The sequence below is a fragment of the Bubalus kerabau genome, chromosome 1 (assembly GCF_029407905.1).
Source record: "Bubalus kerabau isolate K-KA32 ecotype Philippines breed swamp buffalo chromosome 1, PCC_UOA_SB_1v2, whole genome shotgun sequence".
In the NCBI taxonomy this organism is placed as follows: domain Eukaryota; kingdom Metazoa; phylum Chordata; class Mammalia; order Artiodactyla; family Bovidae; genus Bubalus; species Bubalus kerabau.
In genome coordinates, this window is record NC_073624.1 from 147,692,855 (window position 1) to 147,713,146 (window position 20,292).

General features: G+C 35.6%; 1 protein-coding gene across 8 annotated transcripts in view; it reads right to left on the minus strand.

Annotated features, from left to right (window-relative positions):
- The window catches only part of HERC4 (HECT and RLD domain containing E3 ubiquitin protein ligase 4), a 127,117-nt gene that overhangs the window by 94,997 nt on the left and 11,828 nt on the right, over positions 1-20,292 (minus strand). For all 8 annotated transcript variants that reach the window (XM_055590889.1, XM_055590878.1, XM_055590894.1 and 5 more), the window contains one exon: positions 926-1,085. In XM_055590889.1, coding sequence (XP_055446864.1) covers positions 926-1,085 — 160 coding nt within the window. The remainder of the gene's footprint in view (positions 1-925; positions 1,086-20,292) is intronic.

Sequence of the window (20,292 nt, forward strand, 5' to 3'; positions counted from 1 at the left end):
GAGTCCTCACTGGACCACCAGAGAATCCCCTCCTGTTCTGAAATGTATTATTTCCTGTGCTCCAATTTCTTATCCTAGTAGTTACCTATTTCTTAAGCCACGGCAAACATTAATAATGTTAAATTAAAAACAAAATATCTAAATGTGTATATTATAAAAATGCTATCTGGAATAAATCTAAAATGAGTGTAATACCTTGGTTCCCTAGAGAGTTCTCTTTTATTCCTATAACTATTACCAGGGGAAAAAACATAAAAAGAGTTTAAGGAGACAAGAATTTGTATAATTTTAAACACTATGGACGAGTTAGTGTATTAATTATGTACCCAAAAGAACTGGTTATTTTTCTTTAAACCTTTATGTTCAGGATTACAGTTTTTAATATTAAAGCAATGGTGATGCCCTATATAATTCTGTAAAACTACAATATTGATGAAACACTGCTTATTTTTAAACTTTGAAATAATTCTATGATGAATCAGTGGTTAGCACAAATTAAATTGTGGTCAGTGCTATGTAAAAATGTAGAAAGTGAATTATTCTTTTTACTCTAAGCATGTGGGACTTCGACATTCAATAAAAACAATAAAGACTAAAAAAACAAGAGAAAAAACAATCAACCAATATTTAATGGTTTAGTCTTAATCCACTTAAAAATTTCAGTGAGAGAAAATTTATAATAAAGTGTGCATTCTCTACCCCTTATCTTTATAAACATACATAATCTGGGAGAAAATATAAAATATACAAAAAACAAGCATTCAATCCAAACTAAAGGCAAGCACCTACCCAATAAATGCCTTTAGAGCTTAAAGGGGAGAATTGTATGTCAACTCTTAAATGCCCAGTAGTAAGCAGAATGATTTAGATAACAAATTTATTATAAAAGATTGTTAAAGACCCCTTTGTCGGTCACCTTTGTTACCTGGGTACTCTGATACATTCCTCTGATCCTAGCAGGCCAAGTTGTCCATCAGAATCGAGACCCCAAGCATACACCTGGCCCTTGTCATTTAGTGCTAATGTATGAGCTTCTCCACATGAAACAGCTACAATATTTTGGGCATCCAGGGCAACAACCTGCTCTACAGAAATCAGAAACAGAGACATTACATTCTAGTTTTAAACCCCTAATAAGAATAAAACTATAGTCTTCATCTTGTACAAAAAAGCTAAGGAAATGCTGAAATACAGACTGTAATTTAGTTATTCTACAAAACCTAACAAATACATTCCACACAAAATTCTCATTGTAGTAAATACAGATATACATCACAGGGCATAATCAACTCAGATTATTAAGTAACTTGAATATTTGGGGGAAGAAATTAAAGGTGTATAAAAATTTTCTCGGGAATTGGTCTTCACTCAAAACCATTACCAATAAAAGGAGTCCAGCTGAAAAGGAATCATTTGAATAAATCGGCTGTTTTTTAACAATAAAATCATAACCAACATATGTATTACCATATGGGATACTACTATGGAGTGATTCTGAAACAAATGAGATAATCTGAATTAGCAATTTCTGATAGGAAACAAATTCTTTACAGATCTCGTAAATAAAGTATCTACTAGATATGCTGAGGAGAGAACTGAAGGGCAATGTGACTATAACAAACAGATTTCAGTTTATGGGCTGCTATTTTAATGTGAACGATATAAAAACTCCACATGTGGTTAAAATATGTTCAAGTTTTAAATCAGAAATTAATTTAAAATATTGGCCCTCATAAGACTGTCAATAGCCATTGACAAACCAGTAAAGAAAATGAAATTGCTTCCTTAGTCTCTTTAAGATGTGCACAATTGGTTTTTTACTAGTACACAAGTTTTTTTAAAGACATCATTTAAAATTAACCTCTTAAAAAAATTAACCTTTTTTAGCCTAATAATAAAGCTATGTCTTCTATAAACTCAAAGTGTCTTTTTGCAGAGCTGCTAAAACTGAACCAATAAGAGCTTCCTTAGAAACGTAATTTTAGCTCAGTGTACAAATACAGCTGTTCAATAATAAGAGATTACATCATAGAGGTTTGAATCCCTAAGTAACAGAGAAATTCAAATTTCATCTGCATTACTTATTCTGCATTTTGGGGTGGGAAGTCAGCCCTTAGACAGCCTTAAGAATTTGTATAAGTCTAATGATATGTCTTTTTAAGTACTTACCTTACAATACTATGAGTTCATAATTCGTGAAGTTGATAAATAGTACATGGAAATTCAATATATGAATCTCTCACTTTTTTGTGTATATTTTATATATATACATGTTTTTATAAAATTATATTGCAGAAACATACGAAAACAAAACATAAGATATATAACATACTGCCCCTCCTCCCAAAAACACAAAAGGACTTAAAAGTATGGTATCATTTATTTACATCAAAACACTCCCATAAATCTTAATTATGAAGAAAGAAGTAAAATGCAAAAGATCTATTAATCTTTCACAGAGGACCCCTGAAATGAATCAATGTCTCTCCAGAACAATCCTCAAAGGAGATGGAATAAAGAGCAAAAAATGAGAGGATGATAAGAAGGATGAATAAGACTGGTTGGTTCAACATAATATAGGAAGGGCACTTAAATTTGATATCAATTGCTATAAAATCAAAGACACCAAAAATCCAAGAAACAAAGAAGACACAATCATTCATGCCAAATATTAATACTTACTGTATACTTCTTGTGCTCTAAGTACTAGAGAAAGATAAATAAAACAGAGTTCTAGTCCTCAAGGAGTTTACGGTCTATAGAAAAACAAGTGGGGTAAGGAGTCTTATTAAAGGCAAAGGTAAAGATATACAAAAGGCACCAGGGGAACATGAAATACTTTTAAAAGATACTAGGAAGAATTTTGGAAGACACTGACACTAAGTTAAGTATGTGAGGAAAGAGAAAGAGACGCCTCGTATCTGTTAGAGAAAATCCAAATTACTTCTTCAAATATAGCAAAACAAACTAAAAGCAAACTGAAACAACTGATTTAAAAAAAAAAAAAAAGAGGGAAAACGTAGTTGATATGTCAAATAAAAACATAACCTCCCTAATATTTAAAGACTAAACAGGAGGAGGGGGGAGCAGAAGCTCAGTGAAAAAATGGGCAAAAGATGTGAACTGACTGTCCACACAGAAAGGAACAGAAATGGCTCTTAATCCTATGAAAAGATGTCAAATTCATTGATGAGAGAAATGAAAATTCAAACTAGGCTGAGAAGTCAACAATATACTCACTTGGAAAATTCATAAAGCCATAAACTTTATAATTTGTATACTTCTCTATTTGATTACAAAAGTTTACATTTATCAAAAGAATGAGAAGACAAGCCACTGACTGGAGAAATTATCTGCAAAAGACACACCTAATAAAAGACTGACAACCCTTCCCCCAAAATAGATCTATATATTAAATGTTCTTAGAACTCATCAATAAGAAAACAACCCAATTAAAAAATAGTGCAAATGACCTGAAATAACACAAGAAGAAGACATAAAGATGGCAAGTAATTATCTACCAACAGAGAACTGCAAATTTAAATGAGCTACCATTATAAGCCTATTAAAATGGTCAAAACCCAAAACACTGACAATACCAAATGCTGGTGAGGATACAGAGCAACAGTAGCTCTCATTCACTGATGATGGACATGTAAAATGGTACAGATACTCTGGAAAATGGTTTGGCAGTTTCTTACAAAACAAACCATACCATTATATGATCCAGCAATTGTGCTCTTTCACATTTACCCAAAGGAGCTTAAAATTTATGTCCACACAAAACCCTGCACATGGATGTTTATAGCATCTTTATTCAAAACTTGGAAGTAACCAAAATGTCCTTCAGTAAGTGAATGAATAAACTGTGGTATATCCAGACAGTGGAATATTTTTCAGTGCTTAAAGAAATGAGTTATCAAGCCATAAAAACACATGGAGGAGACGTAAATGCATATTACTAAGTGAAAGAAGCCGATCTGAAAAGGCTACAAAATGTATGCTCCTACCATATGACATTTTGGAAAAGGTAAACTCTGGAGACAGTAAAAACATTACTGGTTGCTTGGGTTTAAAGGGAGGAAGGGACGAACAGGTAAAGCAGAGGGGATTTTTAGGGTACTGAAACTATTCTGTATGGTACTATTACTATTCTGTACAATACTAAGTGAGCTTCCCTGGTGGTTTAGATGGTAAAGAATCCGGCTGCAATGCAGGAGACCCAGGTTCAATCCCTGGGTCGGGAAGATCCCCTGGAAGAGGGCGTGGCAACCCACTCCAGTATTCTTGCCTAGAGAATTCCATGGACAGAGGAGCTTGGCGGGCTCATTTCATTATACAGTAGTCAAACCCATCAAATGTACAACACAGACAATGTTACAGTAAACTATGAGTGTGGATGACACGATGTGTCAGTGTAGTACATTAATGGTTAAGAAATGTACCCCTGTGGTACAGGCTGTGGGTACTGTGTGTGTTGGGGGGGGGGGCAGGGGGGGAAAGGTTGTATATGTACAGTATAGAGTACCTGGGAACTCTCTGTACTTACTGCTCAGTTTTGCTGTGAACTTAAAACTGCTCTTACAAAGTAATTTTTTTAAAAAAGCTTATTTATAAAAACACATTCACCAAGACAACATTTTTCATCTCATAAAATTCAAAAGTCAGATAACAATCTGTTGGGGGGAAATGCACTCTTGTATATTCATAGGGAAGTACAAAATAGAACCACCTTTATAAAAAAAAAAAAGTGTCAAAACCTAACAAAACATACACAATTACCTTTTGGTTCCAGATCTAGTCCATTCTGAAGGAGATCAGCCCTGGGATTTCTTTGGAAGGAATGATGCTAAAGCTGAAACTCCAGTACTTTGGCCACCTCACACAAAGAGTTGACTCACTGGAGAAGACTCTGATGCTGGGAGGGGTTGGGGGCAGGAGGAGAAGGGGACGACAGAGGATGAGATGGCTGGATGGCATCACTGACTCGATGGACGTGAGTCTCAGTGACTCCGGGAGTTGGTGATGGACAGGGAGGCCTGACGTGCTGCAATTCATGGGGTCGCAAAGAGTCGGACACGACTGAGCGACTGATCTGATCTGATCTGATCCAGATCTAGCCTACAGATACATCTGTGTACTAAAGGGCAGCAGAATATGCCAACTCAAAATATGCCATTTCGGCATAAGGATCATTTTGAACTGAAGGCCACTAAGAAGAAAAGCTCTCTGCTCTCCTTCGATGTGCCTAAAAGCAGGAGATAAACCTGTAGAGGTGTCCTACCGTTCCTCTCTACCAGGAAGGACAGGAGTTAATCACTGGAGACAACTCTAGACCCTTATCAGCTGAGAGACAGCACCAGTACAAACTATGTAACAAACTACACTCAATAGCCCTATCTTTCTTAAGTTTCCCCACACATTTACCTCCCCCAAATTGCCAACCCAGAAACTCAAAAAGCCGTTTTCATCTTGTTACTTCTCTATTTATTGTTCTTTTAAGATGCCATATAAGCCCATGTTCCACCGTCCCTTTGAGTTACTCATTACTGAGTGCTAATGCATGCGAACACAAGGCAATACACTTATTTTGCTTTTCTCCTTGTTGATCTGTCCTTTGTCTATATAGGCCCCAGCTGGAGAATCGAGGTGTACATGTGTGCGTTGCTTCAGTTGTGTCTGACTCTTTGCAACCCTGTGGACTGTAGCCTGCCAGGCTCCTCTGTCCATGGAATTCTCCAGGCAAGGTACGGATTCTTCAACTGGAATGGATCGCCATGTCCTCCTCCAGGGGATCTTCCTGACCCAGGGATTAAAAATGAGTCTCTCATGTCTCCTACATTGGCAGGCGGGTTTTTGTTTTTGTTTTTACCACTAGCGCCAACTGGGAAGCATACAGATATACAAATATGCATGTGTGTGAATGTGTGTTTTTACATATATCTGCAGTACTGTATAAAATAACAAAAGACTGGAAATATTCCAAATATCCATCAAGAAAGGATTTTGTCCACACACTGGGATTCTATGCTCTGAAAAATAAAGAGGAAATGCTACAAGCTGATGTGGAAAGATCTCAAGGGTATAGTATCAAGGGAGGAAAAAAATCAAGATGTGAAATAATGTACATGATTTGTTATTTTCTGTCACAGTTACCTATGTTTATTATAGCTACAGGGGATGTGGATACAGAGGGAAATAGGGTGGTCAAATATAAGAGCAAAGCTTCTCAATGTGTATTTATATTATTTTGATTTCTGAACCACATGAATATATTCTCTATTCAAATTTGAATAATTTTAAAAAATTAAACATTAAAGAAAATAATTAAAGCAATGTATCAAAACCAATGTTTTCACTAAAACTTAACTGAGCTCTTTAAGATTTCTCTACATACTAAAAACTCAAGATAAATAACTTTGGTTCTCTTAGAATTTGAGCCCCATCAAATTATTAAGATACCTATTTTGAGTATAAATAACTATTATATGCCTTAGGAAAAGTACTTAACACAGGCTTTTCAGACAACAAATATACAAACTGATAAGTTCTGAGTACAATTTTTAAAAATTACTTTTTTTTCTCAAATGGCCAATCAAAGTTAAAAGGCTCAACCATTTTTCCCCAGTATGCTAGAAAAGTCAGATCAATGTTAAACTGAGACATTCACATTCAGGACAAATTCTGGTTGAATGCTTGAAACCAGATGGTCTGCAAAGAGAATCAATGATAAGCAAGAATAAAGGGGGAATAAATAAATCCAGCAAAACAAACCAAAAAATTCACTAGAAAATCTGGCTTGATGTCTTGTATGAGAAAAAAACAAACAACTCATACCAAACCTAAACAGTTAACATTTGTTGTGTTTATTATATAGTAGGTACTATGGAGCCTGGTGGGCTCCAGTCCATGGGGTAGCTAAGAGTCAGACATGACTGAGCGACTTCACTTTCACTTTTCACTTTCATGCACTGGAGAAGGAAATGGTGACCCACTCCAGTGTTCTTGCCTGGAGAATCCCAGGGACAAGGGAACCTGGTGGGCTGCCGTCTATGTGGTCGCACAGAGTGGGACACGACTGAAGCGACTTAGCAGCAGCAGCAGCATGCTAACTCTATTCAAGTTTTAATCACCAAGCTATTGAATATACTTGCCTTTCAAGGCCAAAGAACACAGAAAAGGGAGAAAAAGTGAGAATTATATTCACTTTAATTTAGGCTGAGTATGGAAATATAAGGAGGATATAGAAGAGGACAGAAAACAAAAGAAAAACCTGTCAAGCAAGCCCATTAAAAAAACTATTATTCCTTTGATAAATGGGAGCTACAGGAAGATGTTAGAATTATGAACAAAGGATGCTAAACTTGCTGGGAAAGGTTTAAAGTAGCACAGGATTATTACAATTGACTATAATTCAGAAATAAGGTATTTTTTTAAAAAATACAAATTCACACAGATAAAAATACATGGCAAAATGTTGGCCACTGTGCTATTCCTTCAACTTTTCTTTATGCTTCAAAATGTTCACAGAAAAATTTAAGAAACGTAACACTGCTCATATCAGTATTTATAGTTCACAATATTTCTCTTTAAGAAAAGAAAAAAAGGACCATTTAGTTTGGGGAGGCAGAAAAAGGCAAAGAAAACTTAAAAGAATAGGAGACTGTCTTGAGAAAAGCAGAAAAAAAAAACATTTTCAGAGAAAGGATCAAAAACAAAAAAGATAAAGCACTAGAGAGAAGTAACATATCCATCCAGTAAATACTGTCAGGCAGATATACTCCAAATACAATCTAACAAGTCCTAGCTCATTGTTACTTCTGGTTCTTACACTTGCACTGTTAAAATGCAGTATTTCTGAGAACTGATGGTGCATCATTTCATTAAAGAGAAAAAGGCCATCTTTGCCCCATAAATCCAAAACACTGTCATTCTTAGATTTATAAAAATTAAAATGTTTAACCTAATGCCAGTTTTCATTTCTACATCATTTTGCTGCACAAACATCATAAAAGAAGAAAGAATATGGTTGCACATCTTTTTAGCAAAAGGTTCAGGTTCTTATTGTAAAACGTTACATGACAAAATCCTTCCACCTGAGTAACTAAGAACAACCTATTTCCTTTGGGATCTAACAAACATGTTCATCAATTCCTGAGTTTGTGAAAATTCATGTAGAATATCATCTCCAGAATTCACTCTTTTACGAGTTCACTTATATGATCGATTTCACCATATTCATACAGTGGTGTATCTACATGTACCTTCTGATCTGTCCTGTAATTATGTACATGTTCCTCTGTCAGTTTTCTTCTCTTTGCCAATATGGACAGAAAAAAAAAATTTTTTTTTCATTCTCAACTGTGGCTAATGAAACGTACAAAAAGAGAAAAATAAAAATGACAAAAACTGACTCCAAACTTCTTTCACATTTTCTTGAAAGATAATTTAAAACTCTGCACAATACATGAAAAAAAAAATGCTAAATATCATGGTTTATTTCACCACTGCACCACCCTTATAAGAAACCCCACCACTGTTACACTTGTAATTTTCTTTAGTCTAGTTGGGAATACAGATTCTCATTATTCACAGTAGTTATGTTTCATAAAGTCACCACAAATACTTATTTAGTCAATACTGAATCACTGCCCCTAGGGAAAATACAAGATTAGGGTGCTACAAGTCTCCAAGTCTCTTATCACAACACTTTATCAATCATTCATAACCTTGTTTTGTGTTTCCATTTAAAGACATCTTAATTAATATACATTTGTAATCCATTAACACTGAATTCACTACCAAAACACTGTAAACTCATGCCTCAGTATATTTTTTCCAGGCTTCTTGTGCCTAGGAACACTAGACAAAACCTGAGCAGTATGCACAGGGGCCATTTTAAACAGTAAAATTGCCCAAGAAAAGGTACAAAAATGCAAAAAATGTGGCACTAAATATACTGCAAAAAGGACATATTGTAACAGGAAGGCAAAGCACTGCTTTGTTGAACCTGGGCTGGGAAGCTACTTATATTTTGCAGCTCTGCATGTGCATGTCCAGGAATCACCATGAAAAGCTCCAGAAGTATTGACCAACTGTGATCCATTCTGATTTAATAACAATATACATAAACACTTCTTCCTAGACAACCAATCACAAGATGTACAAGATGGTCTATTAAGAGTCTTTTGCTAAATGGGTTTTAACCTGATAATAGCAGCTTTCCCAATAGCTCAGTTGGTAAAGAATCCTGGGTTGGGAAGATCGGCTGGAGAAAGGATTGGCTACCCACTCCAGTATTCCTGGGCTTCCCTTGTGGCTCAGCTGGTAAAGAATCTGCCTGCAATGAGGGAGACCTGGGTTCGATCCCTGGGCTGGTAAAATCCCCTGGAGAAGGAAAACGCTACCCACTTCAGGATTCTGGCCTGGAGAATCCTGGACAGAGTCAGACACCACTGAGCAACTTTCACTTTCAAGATATAATCACCAATAGCATGCTCTGAGAACCTTGAAACCATGCAAACAGTAAGTAAAGAATGAGTTGTGTTTTGGTTTAAAGGTAATACTATGGAAAACCCATTAGTAACATATTCACAACAAACTTCTCTTAAAAGTTGCATCTTATTCAAAATTCTAAAACAGCTATTTGAAGGAAAATACATTATCGTGTTACTCTGTATCCTCTTTCATCTACAGATTTCAAAATCTTGCTATGGGATAAACGGGTTACCCCAAAATTCATATGCTGACAGTCATAATCCACAGTATCCAAGAATGTGACCTTATTTGGGAAAGTGGTCATCAAGGCTGTAATCAGTTAAGATGAAGTCTGATGGGAGCAGGGTAGGCCCCTAATCTGATTTGTGTCCTAACAAAAGAGGAACCAACCCTACTTGACACCTTGATATTCAATTTCCACCCTCCAGAACTGTGCTAATATATTTCTGTTACTTAAGCCACCCAGGTTGTGATATTTTGTTTCGCAGCCCAAACAAATACACTTATCTAAATATTTCTGGGTTCAAAACATCCCTGTCAAGTCAGCCAAGTAGCACCATCTGTATTTTAAAAGTGGTCCACAGAAATAAACAACTTATTCTAAATAATTCAATCACAGATAAACTTGATTTTGAAATTTAAAGTTTCTATTAATAGTTCAAATTACATTATTTTCATGCCAAACAATTTTTCAAAGTTGGCAAAAGACACACTTCTCTAAGCAATCTTTAAATACAAGTGCAAGGGGGAAAAAAAGCCTTTGAGAGAGCAAGTTGGCAATATGTATTACAATTCTAAACATGCATGCCCTCTGACCCCCAAACTTTCCTTTTGGGAAACAACAGGAAATAATGTGATTTCCAGTAACAGGTACATAAATAAATATGGAATATCCATGTAACAGAAACTGGTGCTTCTATTAAAATACATGTCTATATAGTACAACATGAAAAGATAAAAACATATTAAATGAAAATGCAAACCACAGCATTTTATGTAATGTGTACAGGACTATGTATTTTAATACAGGTATAAAGTTATGCAAATATAAAAAATAGTAGTAGTCAGTTTTAGGATGCAGGGGAAAAAGTGGCTTCTACTTTTTAAAACATTTCTGTAACTTCTAAAAACTTATAGAAATGTATTAGAAAAAAAGAATTAGAAAAAAAGAATTTTTTAAGATATTTGAAGTCCCCAAATTATAAATGACCCAAACCCCATAGGGACAACTGTCCTCTGTTTCCCAAAATCAAAATACTAGGGAAATAACTAACACAGACTGATAAATTTTCTTCCCTAAGAGACAGTAGTAAAGTATTATTTATATTTAAAATGTGATATATAGTTAAGTTAAATGTTACTCACAAAAATTTATCCCGAGCTTTGTGGAACCAATAAAGCAAGAGAGCCAAACAAGCCAGGATAGATAATGAGTGGAAATAAATTCTAATATGCAAATGTAAAACTTAAATGAATTTTTTTATAGAAAATGTTACAAAGGTTAAATATAATTATTAACAGAATATTATACTTAGGTATAATGTGTTTTAAAGACTGGTTTAAAAACCTATTTATGACATGCAGCAGTATTTCCATGAGCAAAGAAAAATTTAGCTTTTAAAAACAATTCATTCATAAATCAGGGACTATCTGGTATAAAAAGTACAATTACCAAGCATGACCAAAGGCCACAGTTATTCTCAACTCTTAATATGGTATATGAATTGAATGAAGTCTTATGTATATTTTTAATTTAAAAAAAAATGAATTCAACTGAATTTGCAAAGCTGTCAATGTTTTATACACAGAACAAAAATCTTGGTTGATGTTTAATGCTCAAGTTATCAGGGTCTAAAAAACAACAGTTATGAACAGCAAAAAGCACAGTCATATTAATAACAATTACAAAACTGGAGGTCAGAAGGATATACTTGGTAAAAAGCTGATTTTAAGAACCTCCATTTCAATTACTCAGTAAATGTTTAATTCAGTCAGAGATTAAGTTTCAAAAGCCTCCACCTACCATGCTTCACTATTTGCTATATAGATTTTCCCCTTCCCTCCTGAATAACTCAGAACTTCAACTAAAGCAATGCAAAGCACACTTAATATCTATTTCTAGAAATTTAATGTTCACAAAATGCTATACAATGAAATTTAAAAGGTAATGCATAATTCCATTCATATATAAAAATATGTCACACACAGCCCAGTATACGTACAGAGAAAAGACTGTGAAAATAGAATTTCCCTGGTGGCTCAGTGGTAAAGAATCCACCTGCCAATGCAAGAGACAAAGATTCAATCCCTGGTCTGGGAAGATTCCAGAGGACAACTTGGGCCAAAGGACAACTGGGCCCGTGTGCCACAGCAACTGAGCAAGTGGCTACAGAGCCCAGGAGCTGTAACTACTGAGCCCACGTGTCAAAACAACTGAATCCAGAATACTCTAGAGCCCATGCTCTGTAATAAGAGCAGCCACCACAATGAGAAGTCTGTGCACCAAAACTAGAGAGTAGCCCCCTGCTCACCTCAACTACAGAAAAGCCCAAGCATCAACACTCAGCACAGCCAGATAAATCAAAAATATTTAAAATAAAAAAGACTGAGTAAAGAAATACTAAATTGTCAACACTGATTATCTACCAGTGGTTTTCTTTCTTTCATGGTTCTTCAACTGTTTAACTGAACAAGTGAAAGTGAGTTGATGTATTTTATGATTGTGATTTTTTTAAAAGACGAAGACATTAACTACTTGGGATTAGTAAATAACACCAATAAATAATTTAGAATGCTTTTTTACTTTAATAAATAATGATATTGCTAATTGTGTGACAGAGCTAACAAATTACCAAATGGCTACTTCATTCAAGGCATGTTATTTCCCTACTCCTAAAGTAAAACTGTTTACTGACACTTTTTAAAGGATCACTAATATAATCATATAATGATCATAAAATATGAAAAATTAAGAATAAAATAAAGCCTAAATATAAAATATTTAATGAAAATGCTTATTCTCTAAAATTATTACTGATAATTATCAATAGGAATTTGGAATGGTACAACTCATCATCATGAAAACATTTTAGTAAGTTTTCTGATAAAATCAAAATATACAGTAACTTACATGTCTTAACTGACAGTACACAGTAATATTCATATGGAGATGTAACTATATTAAAATATTCTTTATAATGGATATGTTTGCAAATCCATACCCCTTTTATGCATTCTTATCTACATACAGGTATACAGTTAACATACACAGAAAACTTATTATGTGCCTGGCACTGTGCTAAGCACTTTATTTAATCTCATTTAATCCTCATAACACGATAAGGCAGGTGTACCATCATCCCTACTTCAAAGGCACTAAGATATAAACATTTCCCTATTGAACAACTGTCCTTTTGCTTATAATACTTAAACAACAAGGTTATGTTTTAATAACTTACTTTCAAAATATACTTAAAACTGTAAAAGTACTAGGGCTTCACAACATTTTTTCTTCAGGATTCCTTTCTGGATGGCTAGGAACTGCTGAAATTGCTTTGAAGCAGAAAGAAGCAAAACTAAAATATAAAGATTACAATTTAAAAAAAAAGACTCCAATATAAATATATCAACCAAATAGCTGTTTTAATCTCTTTCCAAGACCAGCAAGAATGAAACCTCAAAATATACTGGCGGATTTTTTTGTTCTGTGTTTTCTTAGATTCTTTCTTGTATATTTCAAATTTATTCATCTCAGAGACAATTAACTGTATTGTCTTACTTTCTTTATTCTTGTTGATGACATAGGTGGGGGGAGGGTTTTACAGACACCAAAAGAGTTAAACCCTCTCAGAACTGGCCAATTCCTAAAGATAACTTGCCTACCAAAATGCCTTTCATACAGAAACTGACCAAACCAGAGATTATTCCACCAACTATATCCTTATCTAATTCTCACACACCAAACCAGAATTTCCCCTACCTCAAATCATCCCAGAACCAGGTACCAGGAAATAAGAAACCTGTCCTACAGAACAAAGCCTGGAAGAATTAATCAAATTAGCCAATTCTTAACTATTTATTCTGTCCAGTTTGCCTCTCCCTGGAAAACCTCAATAAAAGCCACGGTCTTAAGATCTCCCCTGAGCTCTTTTCTGCCTCCTGATTACCATGGTATCTTCCTCCTCAGCTCTGTGTGGCACGCAGTGACCTCCCCTCTCTAGAATCAGTGAGCATAATCAACTTCTTCCGAGCCTCATTCTCATTACCCCTTACAGCCACAATGACTTTACCTTACCACTTCCAATATGTACATTCTTAGAACAGATATAAACTTTAAACTTTTCATTATAAAGTAGCTGATGACCACAAACTTACCAAAATAAGAGTCTTAACTGTAACTTTCCTCCCTTTCTATGGCACATCCAACAAAATGGTCATCCTGTTCATTCAACACCTTGTGTTTCTTCTGTGATAAAGATATGTAAGACAAGGTGTTTAACCAGCAGTAACTGACATGGTAGAGAAGACTTACCCAAATAATTACATAATATGAAATTAGCAATGCAACTTACTAATTTACTGAATGACAGAGAACTGTACTAGACACTGTGCAAAATATATACTTAAGTTATTTTACGACACACCAGAGATGTAGGAGATGGCACTTGATCTGGGCAATATTCCAGACAGAAACAGAAATATGCCTTAGAAAGATTAAAGATGAATGGATTGGAATGGGGAGATCAGGTAGAAAGCTACTGCCACAATTCTTGCATAGACTAGTAATGACCTAAACTAAAGCAAAGAATTTTAACTGAGATAGGAGGAAACTACAGGCCCCAGGGTTTAGGATAATTAGCTCAAGATAACATATGTAGCCACTTGCAAATGCAATGAAGACACAAGAAAGTTACTAAGAGTAAGATTTTGGCAACTGAGTCAACACTGTTGCTACAGGTTAGGAAGCGGACTCTAAGGTGAATCTAAGGTTTAAAGCTAAGTGGAACTGAAGAAGCATCAATAAATAAGGAAGAGCAGCTATTTCAGCTGTTGTAGAGAGCTGGAGACAGCTAATTCACAGTACAGTGGTCTCCATTTAAACTGTTCCTTTTTTGTTCTTCACATTTTATCTTCTCATTTTGAAGCTCCACATTATATCTTCACATTTTATAATCTCAGAAATGTCTATTTGTCTTCCTTGATTTTCTTAATGTATAAATTTTTCCCACAGTCAAGCACAATATAAGCAGCAAATGTCCCATTTTTTATTAACAGCCTTTTTATATACTAAGCAAGTAAATTTAGGCATACTTGTATTAAAATAATTATGTATGCAAAAGAGTAGAAAGCTGCAGCCAAATGCATTTATTTTCAATTTAAAAGGCTGCTTATCACCTTAGGAAGGGCAGGTTTGAAAGCGTGAATAAGCAGGGGAAAAAAAAAATGATTTAAGTGTCTGTTCCTCAAACTACCAGTACACAAACTATACCTTCTGTTACAGACTGAGTACTTATGTCCTGCCCCCACTTCCCAAATTCACTTGAAATTCTATCTTCCCATGTGACAATACTAGAAGGTAGGCCTTTGGGAGGTAATTAGATCCTAAGGGTGAAGCCCTCATTGATGAGATTAGTGCCCTTTCTTAGACAGCTCCCTCACTCTTCTGCCATATGAGGACACAATGAAAAGATGGCCATCTGTGAACCAAGAAGCAAGTTCTCAACAGATAACAAATCTAAGCACCCTGATCCTGGATTACCCAGACTCAAAAGCCAAGAGAAATATGTTTGTTGTGTAAGTCACCCAGACTATATTATTTATGTTGTAGCAGCCTGAACAGACTAAGAAATATTCAAATTAACTATTCATTAAACTTTTGAAAATAAACAATGAATCTAACTTCTATCATTTATGTAATTTTCACAAGAACAACAAAAAAATCTGTTTTTTGTTATTACTATGTATCTTTAAACTCTTAACAGTAAAGGAATTTATTTTATATCTTGCTCTAATACAACACTACCTTTAAGTGAAAATGGAACCCCACTCCAGTACTCTTGCCTGGAAAATCCCATGTACGGAGGAGCCTGGTGGGCTGCAGTCCATGGGGTTGCAGGGAGTCAGACACTACTGAGCGACTTCCCTTTCACTTTTCACTTTCATGCACTGGAGAAGGTAATGGCAAACCCACTCCAGCATTCTTGCCTGGAGAATCCCAGGGACCGCGGAGCCTGGTGGGCTACTGTCTCTGGGGTCGCACAGAGTCGGACACGACTGAGGTGACTTAGCAGCAGTAGCAGCAAACATACATTTTGGGGTAATTTGGGTATAACTTTTTCATTTGAGCTTCAACAAGGTAAATGAAAACTAAACATAAAGAAGTATGTACTTTTACGATTAGCACAATGTCTAGGACAAAGTAGATAATCTGTTGAATAAATGCCTGAGTTTCAGTTATAAATAAAAAGATATTGTCTATCTCAAAGCAAATACAGAAACAGCATATTAGCTACTTCAGTGTAAGACTTACTTTTCTTTTAAGAAAACATTTACTGAGCATTTTCTACATGCCAGGCATTGTTCTTTGCACTTCAGTGTGATAGCTCACTTAATCCCTACAACTACCCTTGGCATGATTATCCTCATTTTACAGACAAGAATACTTAACACAAAAAGACTAAGCTATGTGCCCAAGATAACACAGCTAAAAAATAAAGGTAAGTGCCCAAGATAACACAGCTAAAAGGGTACAGGGTTTGTACCAAAGCATTCTAATTTCAGAGCCTACCCTTTTATTTAATTTGGGTTTCCCTGGTGGCTCAAACAGTAAAGAATCTGCCTGCAATGCAGGAGACCTGGATTTAATCCCTGGGTCAGGAAGATCCCCTGGAGAAGGAAATGGCAGCCCACTCAGTACTCAGGCAAGAGTATCTATAAGCAAATACAAATATCTTTTTTCTAATCCAAAATATAGCTTTATACACAATGTTCTACACCTTGCTCTTTTCACTCAATTTATCTTATAATAATGTGCAAACTCCTCCCTCATTCTCTTCTTAACTACATAGTATTTACATTACACTGACTGAATTATTTTACCGGTTCCCAACAGACTGTCATGGGGGCTTCCCTGGTAGCTCAGATGGTAAAGAATCTGCCTGTAACGCTGGAGACCTGGGTTCGATTCCTCAGTCAGGAAGATCCTTGGAGAAGGGAATGGCAACCCACACCAGTATTCTTGCCTGAAGAATTCCATGCAGAGTTGGGCACGAATAAGTGACTAACACACAACACTGTTGGGGCTTCCCAGGTGGCGCTAGTGGTAAAGAACCCGCCTGCCAATGCAGGAGACCTAAGAGATGTGGGTTTGATTCTTGGGTTGGCAAGATCCCCTGGAGACAGACATAGAAACCCACTGAAGTATTCTTGCCTGGAGAATCCCATAGACAGAGGAGCCAGGCAGGCTACAGTCCATAGGGCCGCACAGTCAGCCACGACTGAAGCAACTTAGTACACACAGTCACAATGTTGTTTCTAATGTTTTGCTGTTATAAACAATGCTGTAGTAACACTCACTTTGTATATATACAAATGTAGCTATCAAATCAACAGCTGTACTCTTGGATTTCTTGAAGAAAGGGTATGTACATTTGTAATTCTGATATATGATAGCAAAATAACCATTATAAAAACCTATGAAAAACACAAAACCTATGAACACTTATTTACTGACAGCCTCACTGCAGAGATGGTATTGCAGTCATACACAGGTCTTCTGCACTTCTCTTAGTATGAATGAGGCTGCAGAGTACTCATGGTTTAAAAGTCATTTGTATATCCTTTTCTGTGAAGTGCCTGTTCCTATCCTTTGCCCATTCTGTGGTTTTTATCTCATCTATTTTTAGAAGTGCTTTGTATCTCAGAGATTTACACTTTGATTTTAATAAATATTAAACTTTTTATTTTCCTGTTTGTCTTTTACCTTTGTTTACAGTGACTTCCACCTAGCAAAATTATTTTTACTTCCATGCAACTTACCTTTTCTATGCCTACTCACAATTCAGAAAGTATTTCCTGACTCTAACGAAAGAATTTTTTTTGAGGGATATACATTTTATTGAAAACCTTAAATACTCTTCAGACAGAACACAATGTCTTCAATCAAGGCTCCCATGTGGCCTACAGGGAAAACTGCAATTTCTGAAGTAAGGGCAAGGAGAGGGACAGTACAGAGGATGAGTGCTTAATTTGCCAAAAGGACCTCCTCACAAGTTTCCAAAATAATTTTTAAAAATCAGTCCATGTTTTCTTCAAGCACATTTTTATCATTATAGCCTTTACATTTAAATATTTGATTCATCTGGAATTTATCCAATATGTACATGGCATGAGGTAAATCCAACTTTTTTATTTCCTAGATGATGCTCCTACTTATACCAAGGCCATTTATTGAATCTCTCTCACTTGAATTTTTTCCTCCATGCTTATGTCTAGGCTCTATATTGTTTTATTGGTTTTAAATGGCCATATGTAGGGCAGTTTTAACTACCAAGGTTTTAAAATTAAAACATGCTATTAACTATACATATATATATATATATATATATATATATTTTTTTTTTTTTTTTTTTTTTTCTTCCCTGCTCTTATTTTTCAATTTTCCTAACTACTCTGGTCTATTTTTTCCATATGAACTAGAGAATCAATTTGTCCAGTTACTGGGGAAAAAAACCATTTGGTATTTTTATTCAGATCACATTAAACTGACACTAATTTTAGAGAAACTGATAGGTTTATGTAGGTTAAGCATGCCTGTCCACAAATGTGGTTACCATTTACTGAAGCTTTCTGTATCCCTCATAAGTGCTTTCAAGTCTTCATATTCTAGGTGTTGCACATTTCTTAGGTAATTCCTAAGTCATTGTACCTTTTTCTTGCTATTGTTAAGTACTGACTTTTGACTGCTGCTATCTAATTGGACTTTCTTTCCACTAGGCTTGGTTTTGTTTTTTAATTGAGGTATAGCTGATTTATCTGTTTCAACTTTACAACATAATGATTTATAATTTTTAAAGATGATATTCCATTTATGGTTGTTATAAATTATATTAATATCTATCCATACAAATATATGTAAATATAATATATATATTATTGGCTATATTCCCTATGCTGCACAATATAGTCTTATAGCTTATGTCATACATAGTAGTGCCTCTAACCCTATTTGCATTCCCCCTCTTCCCTCTCCCCACTGGTAGTCACTAGTTTGTTTTCTGTATCTGCAAGTCTGTTTCTTTCTTATTAGATTCACTATTTTTTAGATTCCACATAGAAGTAATATTGTACTTTTTGTTTTTATCTATCTGCCCTATTTCACTAAGCATAACATCCAAGTACATCCATGTTGTTGCAAATGACAAATTTTCATTTTTCGTGGCTGAGTAGTACTCCATTGCGTGCGCACGCACATGTGTGTGCGTGTGTGTATACACACACACATCTTCTTTATCCATTCATCTGTTGATAGACACTTAGATTGCTTCCATATATTGGTGACTGTACATCATGCTGCTGTGAACACTGGATTACATGTACCTTTTCAAACTAGTGTTTTCTTTTCTTTGAATATATGGCTAGGAGTAGAATCAGTAGTCCTTTTTTCTTTCTTTGAAGAACCCCCATACTGCTTTCCACAATGACTGTACCCATTTACATTCCCATCAACAGAGTACAAAGCTTCCCTTTGGGATCTCCACATACTTGCCAACATGTTATCTGTGGTGTTTTTGATGGTAGCCATTCTGACAAGTGTGAAGTGATAACTCATTGTGGTTTTCATCTGCATTTCTCTGATGATTAGTGATGTAGAGAATCTTTATTCATCAGACAGGCCTGATGGCATCTAGATGTTTTCTTTGGAAAAATGTCTATTCAGGTCTTCTGCCCATTTTTAAATCAAGTTGTTTGCTTTTTGATATTGAAATGTATGAGCTATTTATATATTTTGAGTATTAATTCCTTATGGGCCATATCATTTGCAAATATTTTCTCCCATTCAGTAGGTTAATTCCATTTTGTCAAAGATTTCCTTTATTCACCAGGTGGATTTTTTTTTTTTAATATTTATTTATTTGGTTGTTCGAGGTCTTAGCTGTGGCATGTGGAATTTAGTTCCCTGACTAGGAACTGAACCCAAGCCCCCTGCCTTAGGAGCACAGTCTCAGCCACTGGACCACCAGGGAAGTCACTATGGTTTTATTTTGACTCTGGGCAAGTTATTTAACCTCCTGAAGTTCTATTTCCCTCACCTATAAAACTGAGCTAACTGTACTCTGAAGGATGGATTTAATGCTTTTGGATAATGTATAAAGGATTCAGCACAGTGCCTGGCACATAATGGTGGTTACCATTATTATTTTCAAATGTCCACATCCTGCTGCTGCTGCTGCTGCTAAGTCACTTCAGTCGTGTCCGATTCTGTGCAACCCCGCAGATGGCAGCCCACCAGGCTCCCCCATCCCTGGGATTCTCCAGGCAAGAACACTGGAGTGGGTTGCCATTTCCTTCTCCAATGCATGAAAGTGAGAAGTGAAAATGAAGTCGCTCAGCCATGTCCGACTCTTTGCAACCCCATGGACTGCAGCCTACCAGGCACCTCCGTCCATGGGATTTTCCAGGCAAGAGTACGGGAGTGGGGTACAATCGCCTTCTCCGGTCCACATCCTAGTACCTAATATATTCTAAATATTAAGTTTCTCCAACTACGAGGTGGGTATCTTTCTTCTCCCCTTT